Below are 24,520 nucleotides of genomic sequence, written 5' to 3' on the forward strand. Positions count from 1 at the left end.
TTTAAATTTTAAATTCTTAAATTCTTAAATTCTTAAATTTTTAAATTTAAATTTCTTAAATTCTTAAATTCTTAAATTTAAATTTTAAATTTTAAATTTTAAATTCTTAAATCTTAAATTCCTTAAATTCTTAAATTCTTAAATTCTTAAATTTAAATTTAAATTTAAATTCTTAAATTTAAATTCTTAAATTTAAATTCTTAAATTCTTTAAATTTAAATTTAAATTTAAATTCTTAAATTTAAATTTCTTAAATTCTTAAATTCTAAATTTAAATTTTAAATTTAAATTCTTAAATTCTTAAATTCTTAAATTCTTAAATTCTTAAATTTTAAATTTTAAATTTTAAATTTTAAATTCTTAAATTCTTAAATTTTAAATTCTTAAATTCTTAAATTCTTAAATTTTAAATTTAAATTTTAAATTCTTAAATTCTTAAATTCTTAAATTCTTAAATTCTTAAATTTAAATTTAAATTTTAAATTCTTAAATTCTTAAATTTTTAAATTCTTAAATTTTAAATTTAAATTTTAAATTCTTAAATTTAAATTCTTAAATTCTTAAATTTAAATTTTAAATTTTAAATTCCTTAAATTCTTAAATTCTTAAATTTAAATTTAAATTCCTAAATTCTTAAATTCTTAAATTCTTAAATTCTTAAATTTAAATTCTTAAATTCCTAAATTCTTAAATTTAAATTTAAATTCTTAAATTCTTAAATTCTTAAATTCTTAAATTCTTAAATTCTTAAATTTTAAATTCTTAAATTTTAAATTTAAATTCTTAAATTCTTAAATTCTTAAATTCTTAAATTCTTAACCTTAAATTTTAAATTCTTAAATTCTTAAATTTTAAATTCTTAAATTTAAATTCTTAAATTTAAATTTTAAATTCTTAAATTCTTAAATTCTTAAATTCTTAAATTTAAATCTTAAATTCTTAAATTTTAAATTTTAAATTCTAAATTTTAAATTCTTAAATTTTAAATTTAAATTTTAAATTCTTAAATTTTAAATTCTTAAATTCTTAAATTCTTAAATTCTTAAATTCTTAAATTTTTAAATTTTAAATTTAAATTTAAATTTAAATTCTTAAATTCTTAAATTTAAATTTAAATTCTTAAAATTCTTAAATTCTTAAATTCTTAAATTCTTAAATTCTTAAATTCTTAAATTCTTAAATTCTTAAATTCTTAAATTCTTAAATTCTTAAATTCTTAAATTCTTAAATTCTTAAATTCTTAAATTCTTAAATTCTTAAATTCTTAAATTCTTAAATTCTTAAATTCTTAAATTCTTAAATTCTTAAATTCTTAATGTTGCAATGTGCAACAACAAATGATACACGCGAGTGGAGACAAATAATTAAGCATTTATTGCAGATAGTTAAATTTATTAAAAATTGTACGTGTGTCTTCTTGAGCTCGCGGATTATGACAACCGGTTTCCGGTCGTGGATGTCAACGGGATGACGACAAGTGTCGCTCATCCAGGGTCGCATCCAGGGTTGTTCCTAGGGGTCCAACACCTCCCCTTTTAGGTGTAGAAGTACGGGTTGTACCTCTCAGGCATACGACGAATCCTTGTTGACCGGCGAAGAATCGACGGTGGTCGAACCCTGGCTCGACGTTGCGATGGTGCAGGCGGCGCCTGCTGTTCATCCTCGGCTACAACTGGATCCTCGATAATCTGGAAGTCCTCGAGCAGAATGTGCAGAGGTAGCTTGACCTCCGACTCAGCTTCTTCCGGATAGGCCTCGACTTTTGAGCCCCCCCGAGCACGGAGTTGGTTCGTGTGAGACCTGATGAGCCGCTTCTTGTCTTCCAGCCAGACGTTGTACATCACGTTGCCAACGCGTTCGATTACTGTGCCAGTGTGCCAGACCAGCTTGCCGTGAACGAATGTGCTTGCGTGAACCGAATCGCCTTTGCCAAATTCACGCTTTCGTGCCCCGTGCCGTTTGTTGAACTGCTCTTCTTGCCGCTGGTTCCTCTGCAGCGCAGCCCGGTGTTCCGACGGTGGTTTGAGCAGGTCCAAAGTTGTGCGATGTTTCCTCCCCATCAAGACTTCAGCAGGTGACAGTCCATCAGGTGCTGACTTGTTAGGAGTGGCACGGTAGGCTGACAAAAAGATTTGCAGCGAACGTCCAATGTCATGCCCAGCTCCTGGCATGATTTTCCTCAGACTCCTTTTTAGCGTATCCACAAACCTTTCGGCCTGCCCGTTTGATTGGGGATGATACGGGGCAGTGCGGATGTGGATGATGCCGAGCGATTCGCAGAATTCCTTGAAGAGCGAGCTAGTAAACTGCGTACCGTTGTCAGAAACAATCGTCTCTGGGAGCCCGTAGCGAGCGAACGTTTCGAAAAGCAGATCGATTGTTGTCCTCGCTGTGATGGTTGGTGTCTTGAATATTTCAGGCCACTTGCTGTACGAGTCCACTATCACCAGAAAGTAGTGACCCTCGACAGGACCAGCGAAATCCACGGAGGCGCTGCCAGGATGCTCTGCTAGGGGCCACGACGACAGCAGAGTTTTGGTGGGGTCTTTGCCACCGCAGCGCAGCCGTGACACGAACGAACGAAGTCGTCCACGTCTTGATCCACACCTGGCCAGTACACGTGACTTCGCATCACCTTCTTCATGCGCTCTTGACCTGGGTGACCTCGATGAAGAGCCTTGAGCACCTGCTGCTGGTACTGCTGGGGAACGACAACGCGATCAGCCAGCATGAGACACCCTTGAACAACGGAGAGAGCGTCTTTTCGCGCGTAGAACGGGCGAAGTTCAGCATCGACCAGCTTGATTGCCCCGGGCCAGCGAGATTGGACATGCTTGATGACGTCTTGCAGTAGCTTGTCGTTGCTTGTGGCCACTTGTAGGTGCTTGAAGGTAACAGGCAGGGTGTTGAGTGCTTCGTCCATGGCCGCTGCAAGTTCGTCCTCGAGCTGGATTGCGGCGATCACAAAATCCTCGTCCGGTTTGATCCGCGCGTCGATCAGTCTCGAGAGCATGTCAGCATAGCCAAAATCTTGCGTTGAGATGTGCTCGATGTCAAACTCGTAGGACAGCAGGATCAGCGCCCATCGCTGAAGACGGTTGGAGGTGTGAACCGGGACTCCTTTCTTGGACCCGAACACGGCGACCAGCGGCTTGTGGTCGGTGTGAAGTGTGAACTTCCGTCCCCAGATGAAGCGATGAAACTTGGTAACTCCGAAGATCAGCGCCAAAGCCTCCTTCTCAACTTGACCGTAGTTCTGCTCGGCCGACGTCAACGTCCGGGACGCGTGACACACCACCTTGATCGAGCCGTCATCGTATCGATGCATTAAGCACGCACCGACACCGTAGTTGGACGCGTCAGCGGCGACGATAGTTTCCAGCTCAGGGTTGTAGTGCGCCAAAAGCAGGTCCGACCGGAGCAGGTTCTTGAATTGCTCAAACGATTCCTGGCAGCTTTCGTTCCAGTCCCACTTGGCATCCTTGCGCAGCAGAGCATCGAGTGGGTGTCGGAGGTCGTGCATGTTGCGAACAAACTTTCCGTAGAAATTGATCGCACCAAGGAAGGAACGCAAACTGCTGACGTCATGCGGGGGTGGCATGCTGCAGATGGCGGACGTCTTGGACGGGTCCGGCCTGATTCCTCGGTTGTTGACGATGAATCCCAAATAGGTGATCTCCGGCATGAAAAACGAGCACTTCTCGATGCGCAGGGTGAAACCCCACTCTTGGATGCGTTCCAGGACCTTCAGCAAACGTGAGCGGTGCTCTTCCGGTGTTCTGCCATGGACGAGCACATCGTCGAGGTAAACTTCCACTCCGTCGAGGCCAGCGACCATCGACTCGACGATCTTCTGGAAGGCGCCAGGAGCTGACTTGACACCGGGCGACAAGCGGTTGAACTCGAACAGGCCCAGGTGAGTGTTGATCGTCAGGTACTGCCTGGACTCCTTCTCGACGGGCACCTGCAGGTACGCGTCCGACAGGTCGATGTGCGTGAAGATCTTGCTACCCGTAAGCTTGGCAAAAATCTCCTCGGGCAATGGCAGCGGATGTTGGTTCGGCTGGATGAGGCTGTTTAGGCCAGTCGAGTAGTCCGCGCACACTCGCACTTTGTTTGGCTCACCGTTGACGGACTTCTTCTTGACGGCAACGATGGGGCAGCCCAGTCCGAAAACTCCACCGGCGAGATGATGTCCAGCTTCTGGAGGCGTTCTAGCTCGGTTTGGATCGGCTGCAGGGCGGCAAACGGCACGGGTCTTTGGCACGGAACACTGGCTGAACGTCTGGCAAAACGTAAAGTTTCACTTCGGCCTTCTTGCAGCATCCGAGTGAGTCGGAAAACAGCTGCGGGAACGACGCTTTCAGCCACTCCACGTTGTCCTTCGATGACGTCACCAGGTTGCAAACCGTGCTCAGGGGACATCCCACAGGTTGAAGAGATCGATGAAGTCGAGGCCTAAAAGGTTCAGATCGTTAATGTTGGTCACGTAAACTTTACCTGAACGATGCACTCCTTTCAGCGTGACGTCACAGACGATCTCGCCGATCAGGTCCAGCGGCTGTCCGGAAGCAGTCCGAGCTTGCTGCGACGGTGGCTCCAATGGTGGTCGTCCGATGCGGCTCCAGCTGGCTTCCGTGAGGACGGTGATGTCGGAAGCACAGTCCAACTGGAGTTGAAGCTCGACGTGATTAATCACCACGGTCACAAACTTTCGGTTGCGGTGAACAGCTAGCTGTCTCACGTAGATCCCCCTGGTGTGCACTGGCTGGCTGGACTTCTCGCGACGCTTTTTACCTGGATTCGACCGCACACACTGGCAGTACCCGTCCTTGTGGCCGACCCGGTTGCAATCCCGGCAGCGATGGTTCAGGTACTGACAAAACTCCACGTAGTGCAGCTCGCCACACTTCCAGCACGGTGTTCGTGGTTTGTTATTGTTTTGCTGCTGCCACCACGACTGTTGCTGCTAATGTGTGGATTGTTGTTGTTGGAGTTGTGGGGAGCGCGATCGTGTTGCAGTGGGCTTCTGATCAGCTGATGAGTGTCGTGTGCTGTCAGAACGGCCGTGGGTGATCGCATTCACCGATGATTTGTCACTTGAGACCTCCACAATAGACGCATCTTTGCGGAGATTGATGATGCGGTGACATTCAGCAGTGAGGTTGTCCAGGGTCATGTTTGCGTTTCCTTCCAGCTTCGCCAGCAGAGATGTGCGAATCTCAGCGTCCTGCTTGTTGTGTAGGCCACACACGAATATGAGGCACTTGAATGCGTCGACGCTGCACTGGGCCACACCGAAATCCTCGCAGCAGCGGTTCACCTGCCCGGCGTACGACTGGAAGTCGACCGAGGCCCTCTTGGTCAGCGTGAGGCAGTGGTACCGCTTGGAGAAGAGAGAGACGTGAGCGCCGAACAGCTTCGTCAGGTTGTCCACAGTTTCGCTGAACTTGTAGTCCCTCGTCATCTTCGGCAGAATGTGGTTCATGTACTCTGCGTGGGTGGCGTCGCTGAGTTTACGAAGCAGGAGACGAACACGGGCAGCATCATCCAAACCGGCAGCGTCACACTTCAGGGTATCCTCATGGCGGGCGTACCAGTTCTCAAATGTGAGGTTAGATTCCGGATCGTAGTGGAACTCCGTCATGGAGTTGGCTAGAGCTTCCATACGGGCATCCGTCGTCGACGTACCAGGCGCGGGCGTCGTCGGTGGTGCCGTCCGGGACATGGCCAGTTCGGTGATGAGCTTGCTGCGACTCCATCAGCTGCTGGAACATCGCCTTAAACTCCTTGTCCATCGTGCTGCGCGTTCGTTTCGCGGGTGAAATTGCGGGTAATTTCACTTTCCTCGTCGCCAAAATGTTGCAATGTGCAACAACAAATGATACACGCGAGTGGAGACAAATAATTAAGCATTTATTGCAGATAGTTAAATTTATTAAAAATTGTACGTGTGTCTTCTTGAGCTCGCGGATTATGACAACCGGTTTCCGGTCGTGGATGTCAACGGGATGACGACAAGTGTCGCTCATCCAGGGTCGCATCCAGGGTTGTTCCTAGGGGTCCAACACTTAAATTCTTAAATTCTTAAATTCTTAAATTCTTAAATTCTTAAATTCTTAAATTCTTAAATTCTTAAATTCTTAAATTCTTAAATTCTTAAATTCTTAAATTCTTAAATTCTTAAATTCTTAAATTCTTAAATTCTTAAATTTTAAATTTAAATTCTTAAATTCTTAAATTCTTAAATTTAAATTCTTAAATTTAAATTCTTAAATTTAAATTTAAATTTAAATTCTTAAATTCTTAAATTCTTAAATTTAAATTCTTAAATTTAAATTCTTAAATTTTAAATTTAAATTCTTAAATTCTTAAATTCTTAAATTTAAATTCTTAAATTCTTAAATTCTTAAATTCTTAAATCTTAAATTCTTAAATTTAAATTTAAATTTAAATTCTTAAATTTAAATTCTTAAATTCTTAAATTTAAATTTAAATTCTTAAATCTTAAATTCTTAAATTTTAAATTTAAATTCTTAAATTTTAAATTCTTAAATTCTTAAATTCTTAAATTTAAATTCTTAAATTCTTAAATTTTAAATTTAAATTCTTAATTCTTAAATTCTTAAATTCTTAAATTTAAATTTAAATTCTTAAATTTAAATTTAAATTTTAAATTCTTAAATTCTTAAATTCTTAAATTTTAAATTCTTAAATTTAAATTTTAAATTCTTAAATTCTTAAATTCTTAAATTCTTAAATTTAAATTCTTAAATTTAAATTCTTAAATTCTTAAATTCTTAAATTCTTAAATTTCTTAAATTCTTAAATTTTAAATTCTTAAATTCTTAAATTTAAATTTAAATTTTAAATTCTTAAATTTAAATTTTAAATCTTTAAATTCTTAAATTCTTAAATTCTTAAATTCTTAAATTTTTAAATTCTTAAATTTAAATTTAAATTCTTAAATTTAAATTTAAATTCTTAAATTCTTAAATTTAAATTTTAAATTCTTAAATTTTAAATTCTTAAATTTAAATTTAAATTCTTAAATTTAAATTCTTAAATTCTTAAATTTTTAAATTTTAAATTTTAAATTCTTAAATTCTTAAATTTAAATTCTTAAATTCTTAAATTCTTAAATTTTAAATTTAAACTTAAATTTTAAATTCTTAAATTTAAATTCTTAAATTCTTAAATTTTAAATTCTTAAATTCTTAAATTCTTAAATTTTAAATTCTTAAATTCTTAAATTTAAATTCTTAAATTCTTAAATTCTTAAATTCTTAAATTCTTAAATTCTTAAATTCTTAAATTCTTAAATTCTTAAATTCTTAAATTCTTAAATTCTTAAATTCTCAAATTCTTAAATTCTTAAATTCTTAAATTCTTAAATTCTTAAATTCTTAAGGGTGCACAGCAACCAAGGAAGTTGTTGTCTTTTTATTCCAAAATTATCAAACTTACGGACCCAATCCTGCAAGAATCTGATTGTAAAAATAGTCAAACTTTGTTGTAAATAACTACGAAGACAGTAATTTAGGGGATGAATAAAAAAATATATCGATAGTTCCCGTAGTTTTGAAGATACTAAAATGTCTGTAACAGAATTCTGGGTGCAAAAGCTATGGTTGATGTGTACCGTTAAATTCTTAAATTCTTAAATTCTTAAATTCTTAAATTCTTAAATTCTTAAATTCTTAAATTCTTAAATTCTTAAATTCTTAAATTCTTAAATTCTTAAATTCTTAAATTCTTAAATTCTTAAATTCTTAAATTCTTAAATTCTTAAATTCTTAAATTCTTAAATTCTTAAATTCTTAAATTCTTAAATTCTTAAATTCTTAAATCTTAAATTTAAATTTAAATTCTTAAATTCTTAAATTCTTAAATTTAAATTCTTAAATCTTAAATTCTTAAATTCTTAAATTCTTAAATTTAAATTCTTAAATTTAAATTTTAAATTCTTAAATTCTTAAATTCTTAAATTTAAATTTTAAATTCTTAAATTTTAAATTTAAATTCTTAAATTTAAATTCTTAAATTCTTAAATTCTTAAATTTAAATTCTTAAATTCTTAAATTTTAAATTTTAAATTTTAAATTCTTAAATTCTTAAATTCTTAAATTCTTAAATTCTTAAATTCTTAAATTCTTAAATTCTTAAATTCTTAAATTCTTAAATTCTTAAATTCTTAAATTCTTAAATTCTTAAATTCTTAAATTCTTAAATTCTTAAAACTAAATCTGTCCTTTTAGTTTCAATATTCGGCTTTTTGAGATTCGGCGGGAATTTTAAATATCGCAATATTATATCCAATACAAAATCAGTCGCATTCAAAAAGGAAAATTACAATTCTTTGATTTTTTCATCATAACATATTACAAACAAGCACCGCGCGTAGAAACGTCAAACGCAATCTTTCCGTTTCTGTAACTTTTCAGCTGCGTACCGCTTAAGAAAAATCTTTTCGTGACCCTTTCCTTGACCGTTTCTTGGGCGTTTTTTTGTATGGAGTTTTGCGTTCCTTCCCATCTGCGTATCAGCCTTAACGACGGTATGCTGGAAATTTTCTGGTTGAACCCACCCAGGGAAAGCAGGAATTTGTACATAGATGATGGTTTGGTTCAGGTGAGATACTTTAATGTTTTTTTATTCCTTAGTTTTAACCTCACAAAACAATTTTCGATGTCATCTAGTTCATTTTTTTTATAAGCTCAAATATTATCGTTTGTACACAGAATTTCTTAGCGCCTCGCGAAACCTCAAAAGACGTTTGGTAAATTCCATTTTTGACAGTATTTGTTGTTTAATAGCTCTGTAAACACTTTCCAACTTATTTGCATGCTAAGATTGATCTAACATTTACTAAATTGAGCAGTTTTAACCAACAAAAAAAGTTGAATGAATTATTTCACCTCAAATAAAAAAAAATCAAACCATCCACATTAACGACCCACGGGTCTTTTGTGGTTTCTATTGCTAGTTTCTGCTCAAACCTAGGAGTTCGAAGGCTTGAATGGGGAGAGCACCCAAACCTCTTTCTTCTCCAAGGAACCACAATGTACCCCATTTTTCGCGTCTCGCGATTCGTGAGCCTTTTATTTCGGTGTCGCTGAGTTTAGCTCCGGAAAATTTTATGTAAGAGTGCCTACAGAGTGGAAGCGACAAGCAAAACAAACCTTTCTTTTAGTCTCTTCGCATCAGTTGTCGCTTCCACTCTGTAGGCACCCTATGAACAATCCTATAGCTCCGTTGTGTCTAGAATCTGGAAACTGCAACAGATTCTAGATTCAACGGATCAAAAAAAAATGTTTTGGTTCGTGTAGATTTACATCGATTTTATTGGAAATTTACACGTTTTCGAAGTGATTTGGTCATGGCTCATTTACAATGAAATTCATGTAAATTTCCGATGAAATTAATGAAAATATACATCATTTATCATGATACCTTTTAGTACATGATAAATAACGTAAAATTACAGGAATATTTTTTTTTTGTGTAAACAAAGGCCAAATCATTTGAAAACCATTTACACTTTACGAGCAAATCTTGCACTCCCGCTTCGCTTTGTACCAAACAACAATTATGAACAACAAACCTCAATTTATTCCATTAGAATTTACACGCTTTATCAATTACATAATGCAAGATTTACATCGATCGTATTCTTTACACGATCTTTTTTATTTTTGATAATGTCAAGACTCGTATAAAAATGTTAGTTTACATGAGATTCGATAATGACATCGAATCAGAACTCACATGACAGCAATTTACATGAAATTTAGCCGTTTACATGATATTTGAATTTTCCATTACTTGAATTTCCATATGAAACACTGTTTACATGTCGTGTACATTTACATATTTTTTTCTGTGTATGTAGTATATCCAAAGTTATATAAACTTTTATACGAAGTAATCATTATACTTTATATTCAATCCATCATTTGGGCTTGAGACTCTCGAGTAATGATGATTTATTAACACATGACTTTATTTATGTTAATATTTCGAAAGCTGTACACACTATAAGTGCAGTGCTTCTGGGGACGCAAAGTCCTGTTTTTTTTCGCGATAATTTTCGTCTCTTTTGTGTCGCTGTTTGTGTGCATGGGGTGATTGGTCATAATAATTGAATAATGCCTTCATAAGTACAGTGCTTCTTGGGACACACAGTCCGGTTTTTTCGCGATAGTTTTTGTCGTAAATGATCGTAAAAATTTATTCCAACTTTCAGTTTTAGTATTAACTCATTTATTTACTATTTTTGAAATTTGCTCGCGTTATCTAAATTGTAAAAACAGCAAAAATATACCGATAAGTCCAGCCCATAGCACTACTACTCGGCTGGCATGCGTACGATAAAAATAAACCATTTTAAATAATCAATTATCTATCTTTCCACAGCCGGCTGCCTAAGATTTAAAAAATTTCAACCGATAAACAAAATGCTCATGGTCACATCACTGCCACTCGTGAATCCTGGCCTAATACCCATCTACTAACCCCCTCAAAACTCATGTGATACTTTGTCGGAGAAGCAGTCGATTGGGCGGTCTCTATCACTCAAGTATCGGGCTAACATTCCCATCCACTTCCCAGTGACCCTACCACTGGTCGTGGCCGGCGCCGGTATTGATCAGCATGATAGGGGCCTTTGAGAAGTTGCGAAGCGAGGAAAGATGGCACCCACTCATCTTCCACGGCTCGTGGATGTAACTTCTGGAGGTCCTGGTCAATAACGGAGTAGCAACTGCGGGTGGGCACCTATGCTTATGCTTATGCTTATATTTCGAAAGCTGTACACACTTTTTTGTAGTTTTTAATGTGTTTGTCAAGGAACTTTAAATAGAAATCGTCTTTTCATGAGCCTTGTGGCAAAATGCTCGGAATGAGTTTTTGAACAAAACGTGCAGTCCGTAAACCAACCCCCCCCCCCCTTCCGTACGGAAACTTTTTGTGATGTAAAAGAACATAAAATTCGACTAAAGTATCAAGTTTTACATCAATCGACGCGACAAATATTTGACTCACTGTAAGTCCATCTCATAGCATTACTGCTCGGTTGGCGCGCGTATGATAACAAAAAAAAAACATTTTTAAATTAATCTACATTGTATCTATCCGCAGCCGGCTGCCTAAGATTTTTAAAATTTCAATCGATAACACATTGCTCCTGGTTGCATCACTTACCATGGTGTATCCTGACCTCATACCCATCTTGCTGACCCCTCAAAACTCATGTGATACCTTGTCGAAGAATCAGCCGATTTAGCGGTCTCCATCACTCAAGTATCGTATCAATATTCCTATCCATTTCCCCGTGATCATACCAATGGTCGTGGCCGGAGCCATGAATGATAAGCATGATAGGTGCATTTGAAAGTTGCGAAGTGGTGATGATTGATTCCTACTTTTCATCTGTAGTCCATAGAGCAATTTTTGGAGGTCCTGGTCAAAAACGGAGTAGCAATTACGGGTAGACACCAATGCTATGCTATACAATTTCAATCTGTACAAATATATTATACCCTTTAAGAACAGTTATTTGATGTCTGTCCAATCTCATTTCTCTTTCATTTGCTTAAATAATTGAACCATATCATTTCAGAAACATTCTTCAAGTTGGCGCATGGCCTCCAAACATGAAGTACCTTACTTGTGATGAATACGATGGATCAAATACACCAAATCATACGATTGATTTGAAATCTGCTTTCATTGAAGTCACCGAACCGGCCACGTATGGCCCATTAGAATTCCCGAAAGGAAAAACTTCCTTCAACGGACATAGTTACATGAAGTTTGATATGGACATAAGTGCAGTTACTATTCGTGGTGGAGCTTCAGTCAGCACGAAAACTTTGGGAAAATGGGAGGCTGGTTTAGACAACCCGTTGCGTATTGCAAACGAAGGTGACATGAAAAACTTGACAGCTGACATAGTGTATCGAGTTTATACAGTTGTGGTAAGTTTATTTATTTTACATTTTGCTGTGACGTTGCAACGCTTTGTCTTTTCTTTTTTCAAACCCAAAAACTTAAACTATTAAATAAACTCAAATATCACCTGCAATATCTTCCAAGGTATATCCTAGGGTCGTACCTGGCGACAAGACGAGACACTCGGTGGAAAATCCTAATTAACAAGTTTCCCCGCCGTGAATCCCCCTCGAAACACCGGCGCACACACAATCGAAGCGCTGAGGGCAGGAAGCTGAATCCTCATCTTCCGGCACCCCTGACACCACCCTGGCCGTTTCACATGTTCTCTCATTGGCGCGTCTCGGACGGCCACTGCCGAAGAGCGAGAAGTCGCTGTACCTGGCGGATGTACCGCTTGCGGATCAGAACGCGGATGGACTCGGCCATCGGATATTGACCAGCCGTCAACTCCGCTTCAAGGTCGTAGAACGTGTCCTTTACAATTTGGGCAATGACTGTCTGACTGATGGTTCTGAAGTCAGGGTCCAGAAATAGTAGATTGAAATGAAAACAACTCAAAGAAACCCATTTTTTGATTGATACATTCTGAATCAAAATTTGAATGTTTTTCTAAAACTAACATGGCCGCAAAATGGCCGATCTGGAATGATGCCTTCCAGAGCCTAAAGGCGCGACTTAGCTTTTTAATAATACCTACGTAATTCCGTGGTTTATCCACACGAATAGAAATCCTGTGAGCAAATCCGATAACTCTGTGTTGAATTCGGCAACATGGAAATGTTTCCAAAATCGTCAACATTTTTTTCGATTTCTCTGCAAATCAACATTAGCATTAGCATTTGAGGACGCCCCCTATCCACGGATGGCTCCACAACGCATAACCCACTGTTTGGTGTGTGTAGTGTATCTAACTCTATTATGTATTAAGAGCCGGTCTACCAAAGTGTTATGGTAGAACTGTCAGTCAGAGCAGTGCTACCAACAATGTCCAAGTCTATTAAAGGACCATGCGTCCACATGTCGTTCTCTTTCATCCACGGATCGTGGAGGTCCAGTCGTGTCTAACCTAACCTAGAAGTCGTAAGTGTGCTTCTAAATCAACTGAGTTCTTCATTCGCGCAAGTCCAGAACACTTCAAGTTGGCGACGAGGTGCAATGGTAACGCGTGTAGTCCTAAGTCGGCGCGAGTGCAAAAGATCACAAAGTTCAAGTTCGGTTGGTTAACACAAAGTGAGAATGTTGGTCAGATGTCACGTGGTCGAAGTGAGTCGAACATGGAAGTTTTTAAGGTTAATTCTGAAGAGTGATTTTCCCTGGGCCTTGTAAAGTCAAGGGGCATGATTTGATCCTAGTGCATTAGTTAAAATTTGGGTATACATTCTTTTTTATAAGCACTATACACAACACTACATGCTACGAGAACTCGCTTTGTCGCAGCCCCAGGGCTTAAGCGTTGACCGATAAGCTGTCTTCGTGAACTAGGTAGTTCTCCGATAGTGAAAATATCACAATTGCACAAGACACCGCTGCTTCTGTGACTTTTTCACTATCACAATGTGGGATTTAGGTGGGACTTTACTGCCCATAATTGAAAATTCGGCTATTATGAGTTACGGAAATTGCTTTCCGCATAATTGATCGACGCCACCAACATCGTCAGCACAGCCGACAACAGTAACCCAAACTGCGAATAAAGCTAAACTTCGTTTACCTCGCCGCGATTAAAGCAAGTAGCTCGATTAATGCACTGTAAGCAAAACCTCAGTACCTCGTGTGTGAGGCTCTGGGGGACTTTTCGATCATAATAAAATCAGAACGTTTTGGACAGTCTAACACAACGCGTCGGCGTTATTTATTTCGAAACTTCCCCCCTTTCATAATGGGATCTTTATAACTGGCGCAGTCGAGTCTTCGCCGGAAGGTGGCTGTGCCCAGTGATTGAAGTGGTCGTTCGCGAAAATCTCGGTAGTGAGACCGAAAGTGCAAGTTAATGCGAAAAACACGGCAGTTGTTCATTCAGCAGAAATTCGTCACCAACGGCTCTGGAGATCAGGAGTGAAGCAGCCAAGGAAATTGCCTGGTGAAATAGCCACCGACCGAAGAAGATGAACCAACGTTATCCGCTGGATACTTCGGCAAGAGGCGTGATACCATCGTGTGCACATCGCGAAAAACTCAGAACCGAGTTCAGGAGCGCAGCACGACATGGACGTCAACACCTTCGACGAGGAGGACATAGGAACAGCGTTACCCGGATTTTCAACAAGCAACAAAATTTGAAGTGAAAAAAAAAATCCAAATTCAAAATTCAAAAATATTTTTCCAAATTTGATAAGTTAAGTGAGTGTGTGTGAGTAAAAACAAAATCAGCAATTCGAAAATCAGATTAACTAATTTGACAAAAGGAAAAAACACGATTCAAAATTTATTTTTTAGAAGCTGTGTGAGTGATAAAAAAACAAAGAAAATCATTTCAAAATTATGTAGCAAAAAAAATTAAGTTATTCGAGTGTGTTTGAAATTGTTGAGAGGAAACATTACAATGAAATAATAGTTTGTTTGTAATAGCTAATTACAAGTCTCGATTTGTAATTCAGAGTTACAGAAATGTAACAAACGAAGATGTAATTAAGGATTACGTAATCTTTGATTACAAATTTTTGTAACACTTAATTACAAAACAGCAACAACTATAATGTTTCAAACATCACCAAAGAAGCTTCTGATATTTCAAACTCGCTGAGTGACCTGTTTGGTAGTTCTTTACGATGGAAAATTTCTGTGCAGTCGATACGGATCGAGACGATCCTTTCTTGGTGAGGGAGCAGTTACGGAAATTGCTTTCCGCATAATTGATCGACGCCACCAACATCGTCAGCACAGCCGACAACAGTAACCCAAACTGCGAATAAAGCTAAACTTCGTTTACCTCGCCGCGATTAAAGCAAGTAGCTCGATTAATGCACTGTAAGCAAAACCTCAGTACCTCGTGTGTGAGGCTCTGGGGGACTTTTCGATCATAATAAAATCAGAACGTTTTGGACAGTCTAACACAACGCGTCGGCGTTATTTATTTCGAAACTTCCCCCCTTTCATAATGGGATCTTTATAACTTATGCCAAATCAAGTATTCCGAGAAAAACGCGTTTTGGTGTTTGTCACCAAATCTTCTTCAAGGCAATATCCCATAAGAGTGGTATATTAGCCGTTTCGTTTTTCGCATCGGCAGCCAAATCTAAACACTATTTTAGTGAAATTCATGTTGCAGAAGATGCGTTGGAACATCCTTTGCCACCTGGCGCTAATATCTCGTTTTTGCCAAAAGTGGATATTAGCCGTTTTTTCAATGGTGGGCAGTTTAGGATAGTACAATTGATTTGTTGCTTAGCATTACCATTTAAAATAAATCTGTATGCTTTCCAAATCTATTTGATAATAAATTTAGTTGCAATTGTCAAGTTAGAGTAATGCTGTCAATAAACATCGATTGATGTAGAATACTAGGCATTCTTTTATGTCAAATTGTCCATAGAGTCTCGATCAATCAATAATGTAATGATATGAGCAATTCTCTACCAAAACCGGAAATGGATTTTATTTGTATTTTTTGATTTGGCTCAAACTTTGTGGGGGCCTTCCCTATGACCAAATATGCTATTTTGTGTGATTGGTTCACCCATACAAGTCTCCATACAATTTTGGCAGCTGTCCATACAAAAATGGTATGTAAATATTCAAACAGCTGTAACTTTTGAGTGAATTTTCTGATCAATTTGGTGTCTTCGGCAAAGTTGTAGGTATTGTTGAGGACTTTTGAGAAAAAAATAGGTACACGGAAAAAAAATTGCAGATTTTTTTATCAACTTTTTTTTTACTAAAACTCAATTTCCCAAAATACGTATTTTTTGATTTTCGACATTTTTTGATATATTTTAGGGGACAAAAATCCGCAACTTTTGAGCCATAGAGAAACATGGTCAAAAAATCTGCCGCCGAGTTAGGATTTTTTGAAAAAATAGTGATTTTTGGAAAAAATCGAAGTTTCATGCAAAAACAAGTTTGACATTATCTGTTAATGCAAAATTAAATTTGCAATCGAAAAGTACTTTACAGATTTTTTGATAAAGGGCTCCGTTTTCAAGATATAGCCACCGAAAGTTTAATTTTTGCGAAATATTTGCAGTTTTTCAATTTTTAAAAATAGTGACCATGAGTGACCATTTCTAAAAATATTTTTTTGACAAAGGACTTTGTCTTAAAGCTCTATCTGCGGTGTCAATGCAAAATTTTTCGAAAATGTAGCGTTACCGTCGCAAGCCCTCGGCGTGACATTCTGTTTCTGTTGCGTAGATGCCGTGAAAACTATTTAAGCTAAAAGTTAGCCTCTGGAGGATTTAGTGTCCATCAGACTTTCATCAAAGACGGACCTTACGTTGGGAATTTTATTGCTCACACACACACACGCAGGTGGTGCACGAACTTGAGAGGAGGTCCAAGAAGTTATTGACGGTAGCCAGAACGGTCACCGGAATACCGAAATTATTGGGAACAATTTGGTAGGATATCGGTCACACCCGGAGTGGCCAGTGCCCTGAGGAAGGTTCTACCGGGAGGACATTTACGGAACCATACAAATTTGGGCAATATGGGTATCAAAATTCATGGTTTTTGATACTGGTAATGAAAATGACCATTTTGGCAGGATTGGCCACACCGGAGTCGCCATTGCCCTGAGGAAGGTTCTACCGGGAGGACATTTACGGAACCATACAAATTTGGGCAATATGGGTATCAAAATTCATGGTTTTTGATACTGGTAATGAAAATGGCCATTTTGGCAGGATTGGCCACACCCGGAGTGGCCATTGCCCTGAGGGAAGGTTCTACCGGGAGGACATTTACGGAACCATACAAATTTGGGCAATATGGGTATCAAAATTCATGGTTTTTGATACTGGTAATGAAAATGGCCATTTTGGCAGGATTGGCCACACCCGGAGTGGCCATTGCCCTGAGGGAAGGTTCTACCGGGAGGACATTTACGGAACCATACAAATTTGGGCAATATGGGTATCAAAATTCATGGTTTTTGATACTGGTAATGAAAATGGCCATTTTGGCAGGATTGGCCACACCCGGAGTGGCCATTGCCCTGAGGGAAGGTTCTACCGGGAGGACATTTACGGAACCATACAAATTTGGGCAATATGGGTATCAAAATTCATGGTTTTTGATACTGGTAATGAAAAAGACCATTTTGGCAGGAATGGCCACACCCGGAGTGGCCATTGCCCTGAGGGAAGGTTCTACCGGGAGGACATTTATGGAACGATACAAATTTGGGCAATATGGGTATCAAAATTCATGGTTTTTGATACTGGTAATGAAAATGGCCATTTTGGCAGGATTGGCCACACCCGGAGTGGCCATTGCCCTGAGGGAAGGTTCTACCGGGAGGACATTTACGGAACCATACAAATTTGGGCAATATGGGTATCAAAATTCATGGTTTTTGATACTGGTAATGAAAATGGCCATTTTGGCAGGATTGGCCACACCCGGAGTGGCCATTGCCCTGAGGGAAGGTTCTACCGGGAGGACATTTATGGAACCATACAAATTTGGGCAATATGGGTATCAAAATTCATGGTTTTTGATACTGGTAATGAAAATGACCATTTTGGCAGGATTGGCCATACCCGGAGTGGCCATTGCCCTGAGGGAAGATTCTACCAGGAGGACATTTATGGAACCATCCAAATTTGGGCAATATGGGTATCAAAATTCATGGTTTTTGATACTGGTAATGAAAATGTCCATTTTGGCAGGAATGGCCACACCCGGAGTGGCCATTGCCCTGAGGGAAGGTTCTATCGGGAGGACATTTACGGAACCATACAAATTTGGGCAATATGGGTATCAAAATTCATGGTTTTTGATACTGGTAATGAAAATGGCCATTTTGGCAGGATTGGCCACACCCGGAGTGGCCATTGCCCTGAGGAAGGTTCTACCGGGACATTTACGGAACCATACAAATTTGGGCAATATGGGTATCAAAATTCATTGTTTTTGATACTGGTAATGAAAATGGCCATTTTGGCAGGATTGGCCACACCCGGAGTGGCCATTGCCCTGAGGGAAGGTTCTACAGGGAGGACATTTACGGAACCATACAAATTTGGGCAATATGGGTATCAAAATTCATGGTTTTTGATACTGGTAATGAAAATGGCCATTTTCATTATCAGTTTCAAAAACCATGAATTTGACCCATATTGCCCAAGTCGTATGGTTCGATTAATGTCCCCCGGTAGAACCTTCCCGAGGGCACTGGTCACTCGGGTGTGGCCAATCCAGTCAAAATGGCCATTTTCATTATCAGTTTCAAAACCATGAATTTTGATACCCATATTGCCCAAGTCGTATGGTTCGATTAATGTCCCCCGGTAGAACCTTCTTGAGGGCACTGGCCACTCCGGGTGTGGCCAATCCAGTCAAAATGGCCATTTTCATTATCAGTTTCAAAAACCATGAATTTTGATACCCATATTGCCCCAAGTCGTATGGTTCGATTAATGTCCACACGGTAGAGTTGCAGTTGCAGTTGAGTCTTTTTACCGGACGGACGCGTTTTTAATTCGCTCTACACCTTTAATTTTTATTTACCTTCACCGACCCAGTCCACAAACGTAAACGTAAACATATTTATTTTTTTTGTCGCGCGTCGCGTGTGCCCTTATTAACAAACGTAAGCAAAATGCAGTGCTATGTGCCGTCGTGCTCTTCACCTTTCGACCAACAATACCTCTGGAACTGCTCGGGGATCTGTAACCGAAGTTTTCACGCGGCCTGTATTGGGGTCAAGCGTGGCTCCGAAGACGACTTGCAACTACATGTACTTCCAATATGCAGCCTTTGTCGAAATAACCTACATATGGAAATCGACATTAGGAAAATAATGCAGCATCATTTAGAAGGCAGTCATATGATCTTGACTCACATCAAGACAAATGACAAGACAAACCAAGAAGCCCTTAATGAATTGCATAATAAAATCATAGGCCTGCAGGAAGAAATTAAGAAATCTGCAGAAATCGCAAGTCGAATCCATACGGCAGTATTAACACAGGCACCGGCAATGGACTTCCCCTTAAACGAAGTCAGAAAAGCATTTGAAGACACCACCTCGGACCAGAATCTAAAACTCGCTGAATCATTCTGCCGTATCCAGGAAATTACGTCATCCCACCGGGATGACATAATTAAAACAATTGCCTCAGCAGAAAAATGCCCTCGGACATAATTCTAGCAGTCCACGATGAAGTGAGGGCCCTCACTTCATCCATCAATAAACTGCAAGACAATGAAATTGAAGTCCGGCAAAAATCACTTGCAGAAGAATTAAACGAACAAACCGTACTGGAAATCGAATCTGGCTGGCGACTTATCGGCAGCAAAAAAATCTGGAAGCCAGACTGGACCGACTTCGACGCCAGACAGCGGACTCGCCGTCTTCAGGAAAAGGAAGCCGAAAAAGCACGTCGCCGCAACCGAAAACATCGTCAACAAATGCAGCACCAGCAACAACAACAATCACAACAACATCATCAGCAACGCCGGCAACAGCAACACCAGCAGCAACAACATTCACATCAACATCTTCGTCGGCAACAGCACCAGACCAACTGCAACTCTGACGCAGGCCGAAACCCAAGTACGCCACATTTTAACTTAAAGGACAATCAACTCGACCAGGACAATGCAAGTAGCAGCAACTTTTCCACTCATTCGTCAACCAAATTGTCCGACAAGGAACTTCTAGACCAGGCAAGGGTCGAATTTTCTGGCCAACCTCCAACTACATCGAATTCAAACTTTATCAACTTCCGAAAAGGGGAAACCATCAACCCCTACCGGAAGGAAAAAACGCCAATCGTCCCACCTCTGAATGCCACTACGCCGCAGCCAGCAGAAACGTCATCACAAACTCCTGAAGTAACAGACAGTATGTTCTGTCTGGACCCAATGAAGCCGCCCATAGTACGCCTAACTGAACAGTCTGCAGTCGGCGATGGCCGTTTCCTGCTGGCCAGACTCCGCGAAATTAAAGTCTATGACAATCTCAGACTATACTTGGCGTATCTGAAGGACCAAAAACCGGACGTCTGCATAGACGGAATAACAGTAACCAGCATGCATGTCTTTTTGCATCCAATGGCCTGCCTTCTGAACCTGAACATCTTATGAACATCTTCATGAAATACAACTCAACAATTGGAATTTCACCTAAGCAAACCCTCACCGACCTGAAACCTACAGGAAATATGTAACAAACAAAAGACTTCAATACCTGCAGCACTCGCGCGAAACCGCCAACAAATTCTACCTGCCGACTACATCGTCGAATTTTTACAAGCATTGACGCCTTCTAACACGGAAGAAGAAATGACACCCTCGCAAGGCAGTAAGTACTATTAATAATTTAAGTATGTCTCCAAAAATTTCTTCAACGGAACAACAGAATGCGAATGAAATTCTAATTTATTGTCAGAATTTCAATCGCATGAAAAGCCCAGGCAAAATGAAGGAAATTTCTTTAAACATTCTCTCACATTCTTTCGACATTATTCTTGGAACTGAAACTAACTGGGACGAAAGCGTCCACCCTGAAGAAATTTTTGGAAACAATTATTTTGTATTCCTAGGCAATAGGAATTTAAATCTAAGTCAGAAAAAGTCAGGAGGCGGCGTCCTCTTAGCCATAAATGCCAGACTTAATCCAAAAGAAATTGTAACTGAAAAACATTTTCAATTTGAACAAGTCTGGGCCAAAGCCACTATTGCAGGCCAAGTACACATTTTTGCATCAGTATACTTTCCGCCGGACCATGCAAATAAACAGTCGTATGAACTATTCTTTAAAACAGTAGAAATCATAACATCAAAATGGAACCGGAAGTAAAACTTCACATTTATGGCGACTTTAATCAAAGCAAAGTCGAATTTATATCTGACCAAGAAAATGAAGCAATTCTTCTCCCAGTCATTGGGGAAAATGAAACATTGCATTTTCTCTTTGACAATATTGCAAATTATGGACTTTTCCAAATCAATCATGTAAAAACCAAAGAAATTCATTTTTAGACCTTTTATTCACTAACTGTATTGAAGACTTTCATGTACAAGAATCTGTAACCCCCCTTTGGAAGAATGAAGTCTTCCATACAGCAATTGAATATTCTATTTATGTCCATAAAAACACTTTGCCCATTGACTGGGAATATGAAGAAGTCCTGGAATACAATAAAACAAACTTTGTAGAAGCCAAACGTAAACTACTTGCAATTGACTGGCAAAATTTATTTAATAATGAAGGAAATGTCGACGAATTAGTAGGAAAATTCTATACGGAAATTAACACTATAACATCTGAAACCGTACCTACTAGAAGAAGACGACGTAATAACACAGGCAATAAATACCCAGTGTGGTTCACTCCACAACTAAGAAATTTAAAAATAGAAAACAAAAGCCTACAAACTATACAGAAACAATACAAATGACACAAATCTTCTGAATTATCTGAATATTTCCGACCATTTTTTTTCGGCACTCAATTCTGCCAACGAAGAATATAATAGTAAAGTCGAATCTGAAGTCAAATCATGCCCGAAAAATTTCTTTAATTACGTAAAATCCAAATCCAAAAGTAGTAACTTCCCATCGCAAATGCAACTGGACGAAAATGTAGGCAGTAACTCAAAAGAAATTTGCAATCTTTTTTCAAAATTTTTCAAAGAAGTATACACCTCATTTTCCGAAGAAGACCGCGACCGCGACTATTTTTCATATAGACCAGAATTTCCAAATGACGTCTCAGTCAATTCTTTGTCAGAAACGGAAGTACGCCAGGCATTGAAGGACTTAGACTCATCAAAAGGACCAGGACCCGACGGAATAGCACCTGCATTCCTAAAGAACCTTGCAGAAGAATTGACATTTCCACTGCATTATCTCTTCAACATGTCAATAAATACTGGAAAATTCCCACAAACATGGAAAAGTCTTTTTGGTGCCTATTTTCAAATCAGGCCCAAAATCAGACATACGTAATTATCGCGGAATTGCCCTTTTGTCTTGCATTCCAAAACTTTTCGAATCTATTATAAATGAAAAAATCTTTCAGCAAGTAAAAACCGCATCACATGTAAACAGAACGGCTTTTTTAAAGGCCGCTCTACTAGCACCAACCTTTTAGAATTTGTAAATTTTACACTGAATGCAATGCATAATCGCAATTTCGTAGAAGCAATTTACACAGACTTTAGTAAGGCATTTGACAGAATCGACATACCATTATTAATCTTCAAACTGCAGAAAATTGGAATTCAACCGAATCTTTTGGAATGGCTTAAGTCATATTTGACTAAGCGCGAACAAATTGTTCGCTTCCAAAATGTACTATCGGAATCAATTCACGTCACCTCTGGGGTTCCGCAAGGATCCCATCTAGGACCTCTTCTTTTCATCTTGTATGTAAACGACATTTCCTTCATTCTTAAAAAAATTAACGTACTTGTATATGCAGACGACATGAAATTGTATATGGAAATAGGAAATGCCAACGACAGTCATGTATTCCAAAACGAAATTAATCTTTTCTACACATGGTGTAGTAAAAGCCTACTCCAATTGAATGTAAAGAAATGTAATTCCATTGCCTTCAGCAGAAAACATGAAACACCAAACATAACAGTATTATTAGGAAACCAACCAGTAGAAAAATGCAAAGTAGTACGTGATCTAGGTGTCATCCTAGACTCACAACTAACTTTGTAGAACACTATAACACAATAATAAACAAGGCAAAAGTACATTAGGCTTTATAAAGCGCTTTGCATTCAACTTCCAGGACCCGTATACTATTAAATTACTCTATATAACGTATGTCAGGCCACTCTTGGAATACTGTAGTATCGTCTGGAATCCATACTATGCCGTACACCAAGCACGTATTGAATCTGTCCAAAAACAATTCTTACTGTACGCACTACGTAAACTTAACTGGACTGCATTTCCTCTCCCATCGTATGAAGCACGCTGCATGCTCATAAACATACAATCATTACAAGAACGTCGTAAATTTGCCATGCTCTCTTTCATCAACGACATTATTTCTCAACGCATACAGTCAGCAACATTATTGTCAGAAATACGCAATAGTATTCATGAACCAAGCCGTACTCTTAGACATTCACCACTTTTTAGAATAACTGCATACACGACAAATTATTTAAAAAATTCGCCATTAAATCAAATGATGCGCTTTTATAATGAAAATTCACAGTACATACATTTCGACATGTCTAAACCGGAACTACGAAAAAATCTATACAATAGAAATAATATCTAGTATGTAAGAAAATTGTAAGTAGTCTACATAAGCTTGACGAATAAACAATAAACAGTAGAACCTTCCCGAGGGCACTGGCCACTCCGGGTGTGGCCAATCCTGCCAAAATGGCCATTTTCATTATCAGTTTCAAAAACCATGAATTTTGATACCCATATTGCCCCAAGTCGTATGGTTCGATTAATGTCCCCCCGGTAGAACCTTCCCGAGGGCACTGGCCACACCGGGTGTGGCCAATCCAGTCAAAATGGCCATTTTCATTATCAGTTTCAAAAACCATGAATTTTGATACCCATATTGCCCCAAGTCGTATGGTTCGATTGATGTCCCCCCGGTAGAACCTTCCCGAGGGCACTGGCCACTCCGGGTGTGACCAATCCTGCCAAAATGGCCATTTTCATTATCAGTTTCAAAAACCATGAATTTTGATACCCATATTGCCCCAAGTCGTATGGTTCGATTGATGTCCCCCCGGTAGAACCTTCCCGAGGGCACTCGCCACTCCGGGTGTGGCCAATCCAATCAAAATGGCCATTTTCATTATCAGTTTCAAAAACCATGAATTTTGATACCCATATTGCCCCAAGTCGTATGGTTCGATTGATGTCCCCCCGGTAGAACCTTCCCGAGGGCACTCGCCACTCCGGGTGTGGCCAATCCAGTCAAAATGGCCATTTTCATTATCAGTTTCAAAAACCATGAATTTTGATACCCATATTGCCCCAAGTCGTATGGTTCGATTAATGTCCCCACGGTAGAACCTTCCCGAGGGCACTGGCCACTCCGGGTGTGGCCAATCCAGTCAAAATGCCCATTTTCATTATCAGTTTCAAAAACCATGAATTTTGATACCCATATTGCCCCAAGTCGTATGGTTCGATTGATGTCCCCCCGGTAGAACCTTCCCGAGGGCACTCGCCACTCCGGGTGTGGCCAATCCAGTCAAAATGGCCATTTTCATTATCAGTTTCAAAAACCATGAATTTTGATACCCATATTGCCCCAAGTCGTATGGTTCGATTAATGTCCCCCCGGTAGAACCTTCTTGAGGGCACTGGCCACTCCGGGTGTGGCCAATCTAGTCAAAATGGCCATTTTCATTATCAGTTTCAAAAACCATGAATTTTGATACCCATATTGCCCCAAGTC

General features: G+C 38.9%; 1 protein-coding gene across 8 annotated transcripts in view; it reads left to right on the top strand.

Moving 5' to 3' along the window:
* The window catches only part of LOC6053318 (ionotropic receptor 25a), a 424,911-nt gene that overhangs the window by 276,115 nt on the left and 124,276 nt on the right, over positions 1-24,520 (top strand). For all 8 annotated transcript variants that reach the window (XM_038256991.1, XM_038256997.1, XM_038256996.1 and 5 more), the window contains one exon: positions 11,621-11,978. In XM_038256991.1, the coding sequence (XP_038112919.1) occupies positions 11,621-11,978 (358 nt within the window). The remainder of the gene's footprint in view (positions 1-11,620; positions 11,979-24,520) is intronic.

This window comes from Culex quinquefasciatus, chromosome 2, assembly GCF_015732765.1.
Source record: "Culex quinquefasciatus strain JHB chromosome 2, VPISU_Cqui_1.0_pri_paternal, whole genome shotgun sequence".
Classification (NCBI taxonomy): Eukaryota; Metazoa; Arthropoda; class Insecta; order Diptera; family Culicidae; genus Culex; species Culex quinquefasciatus.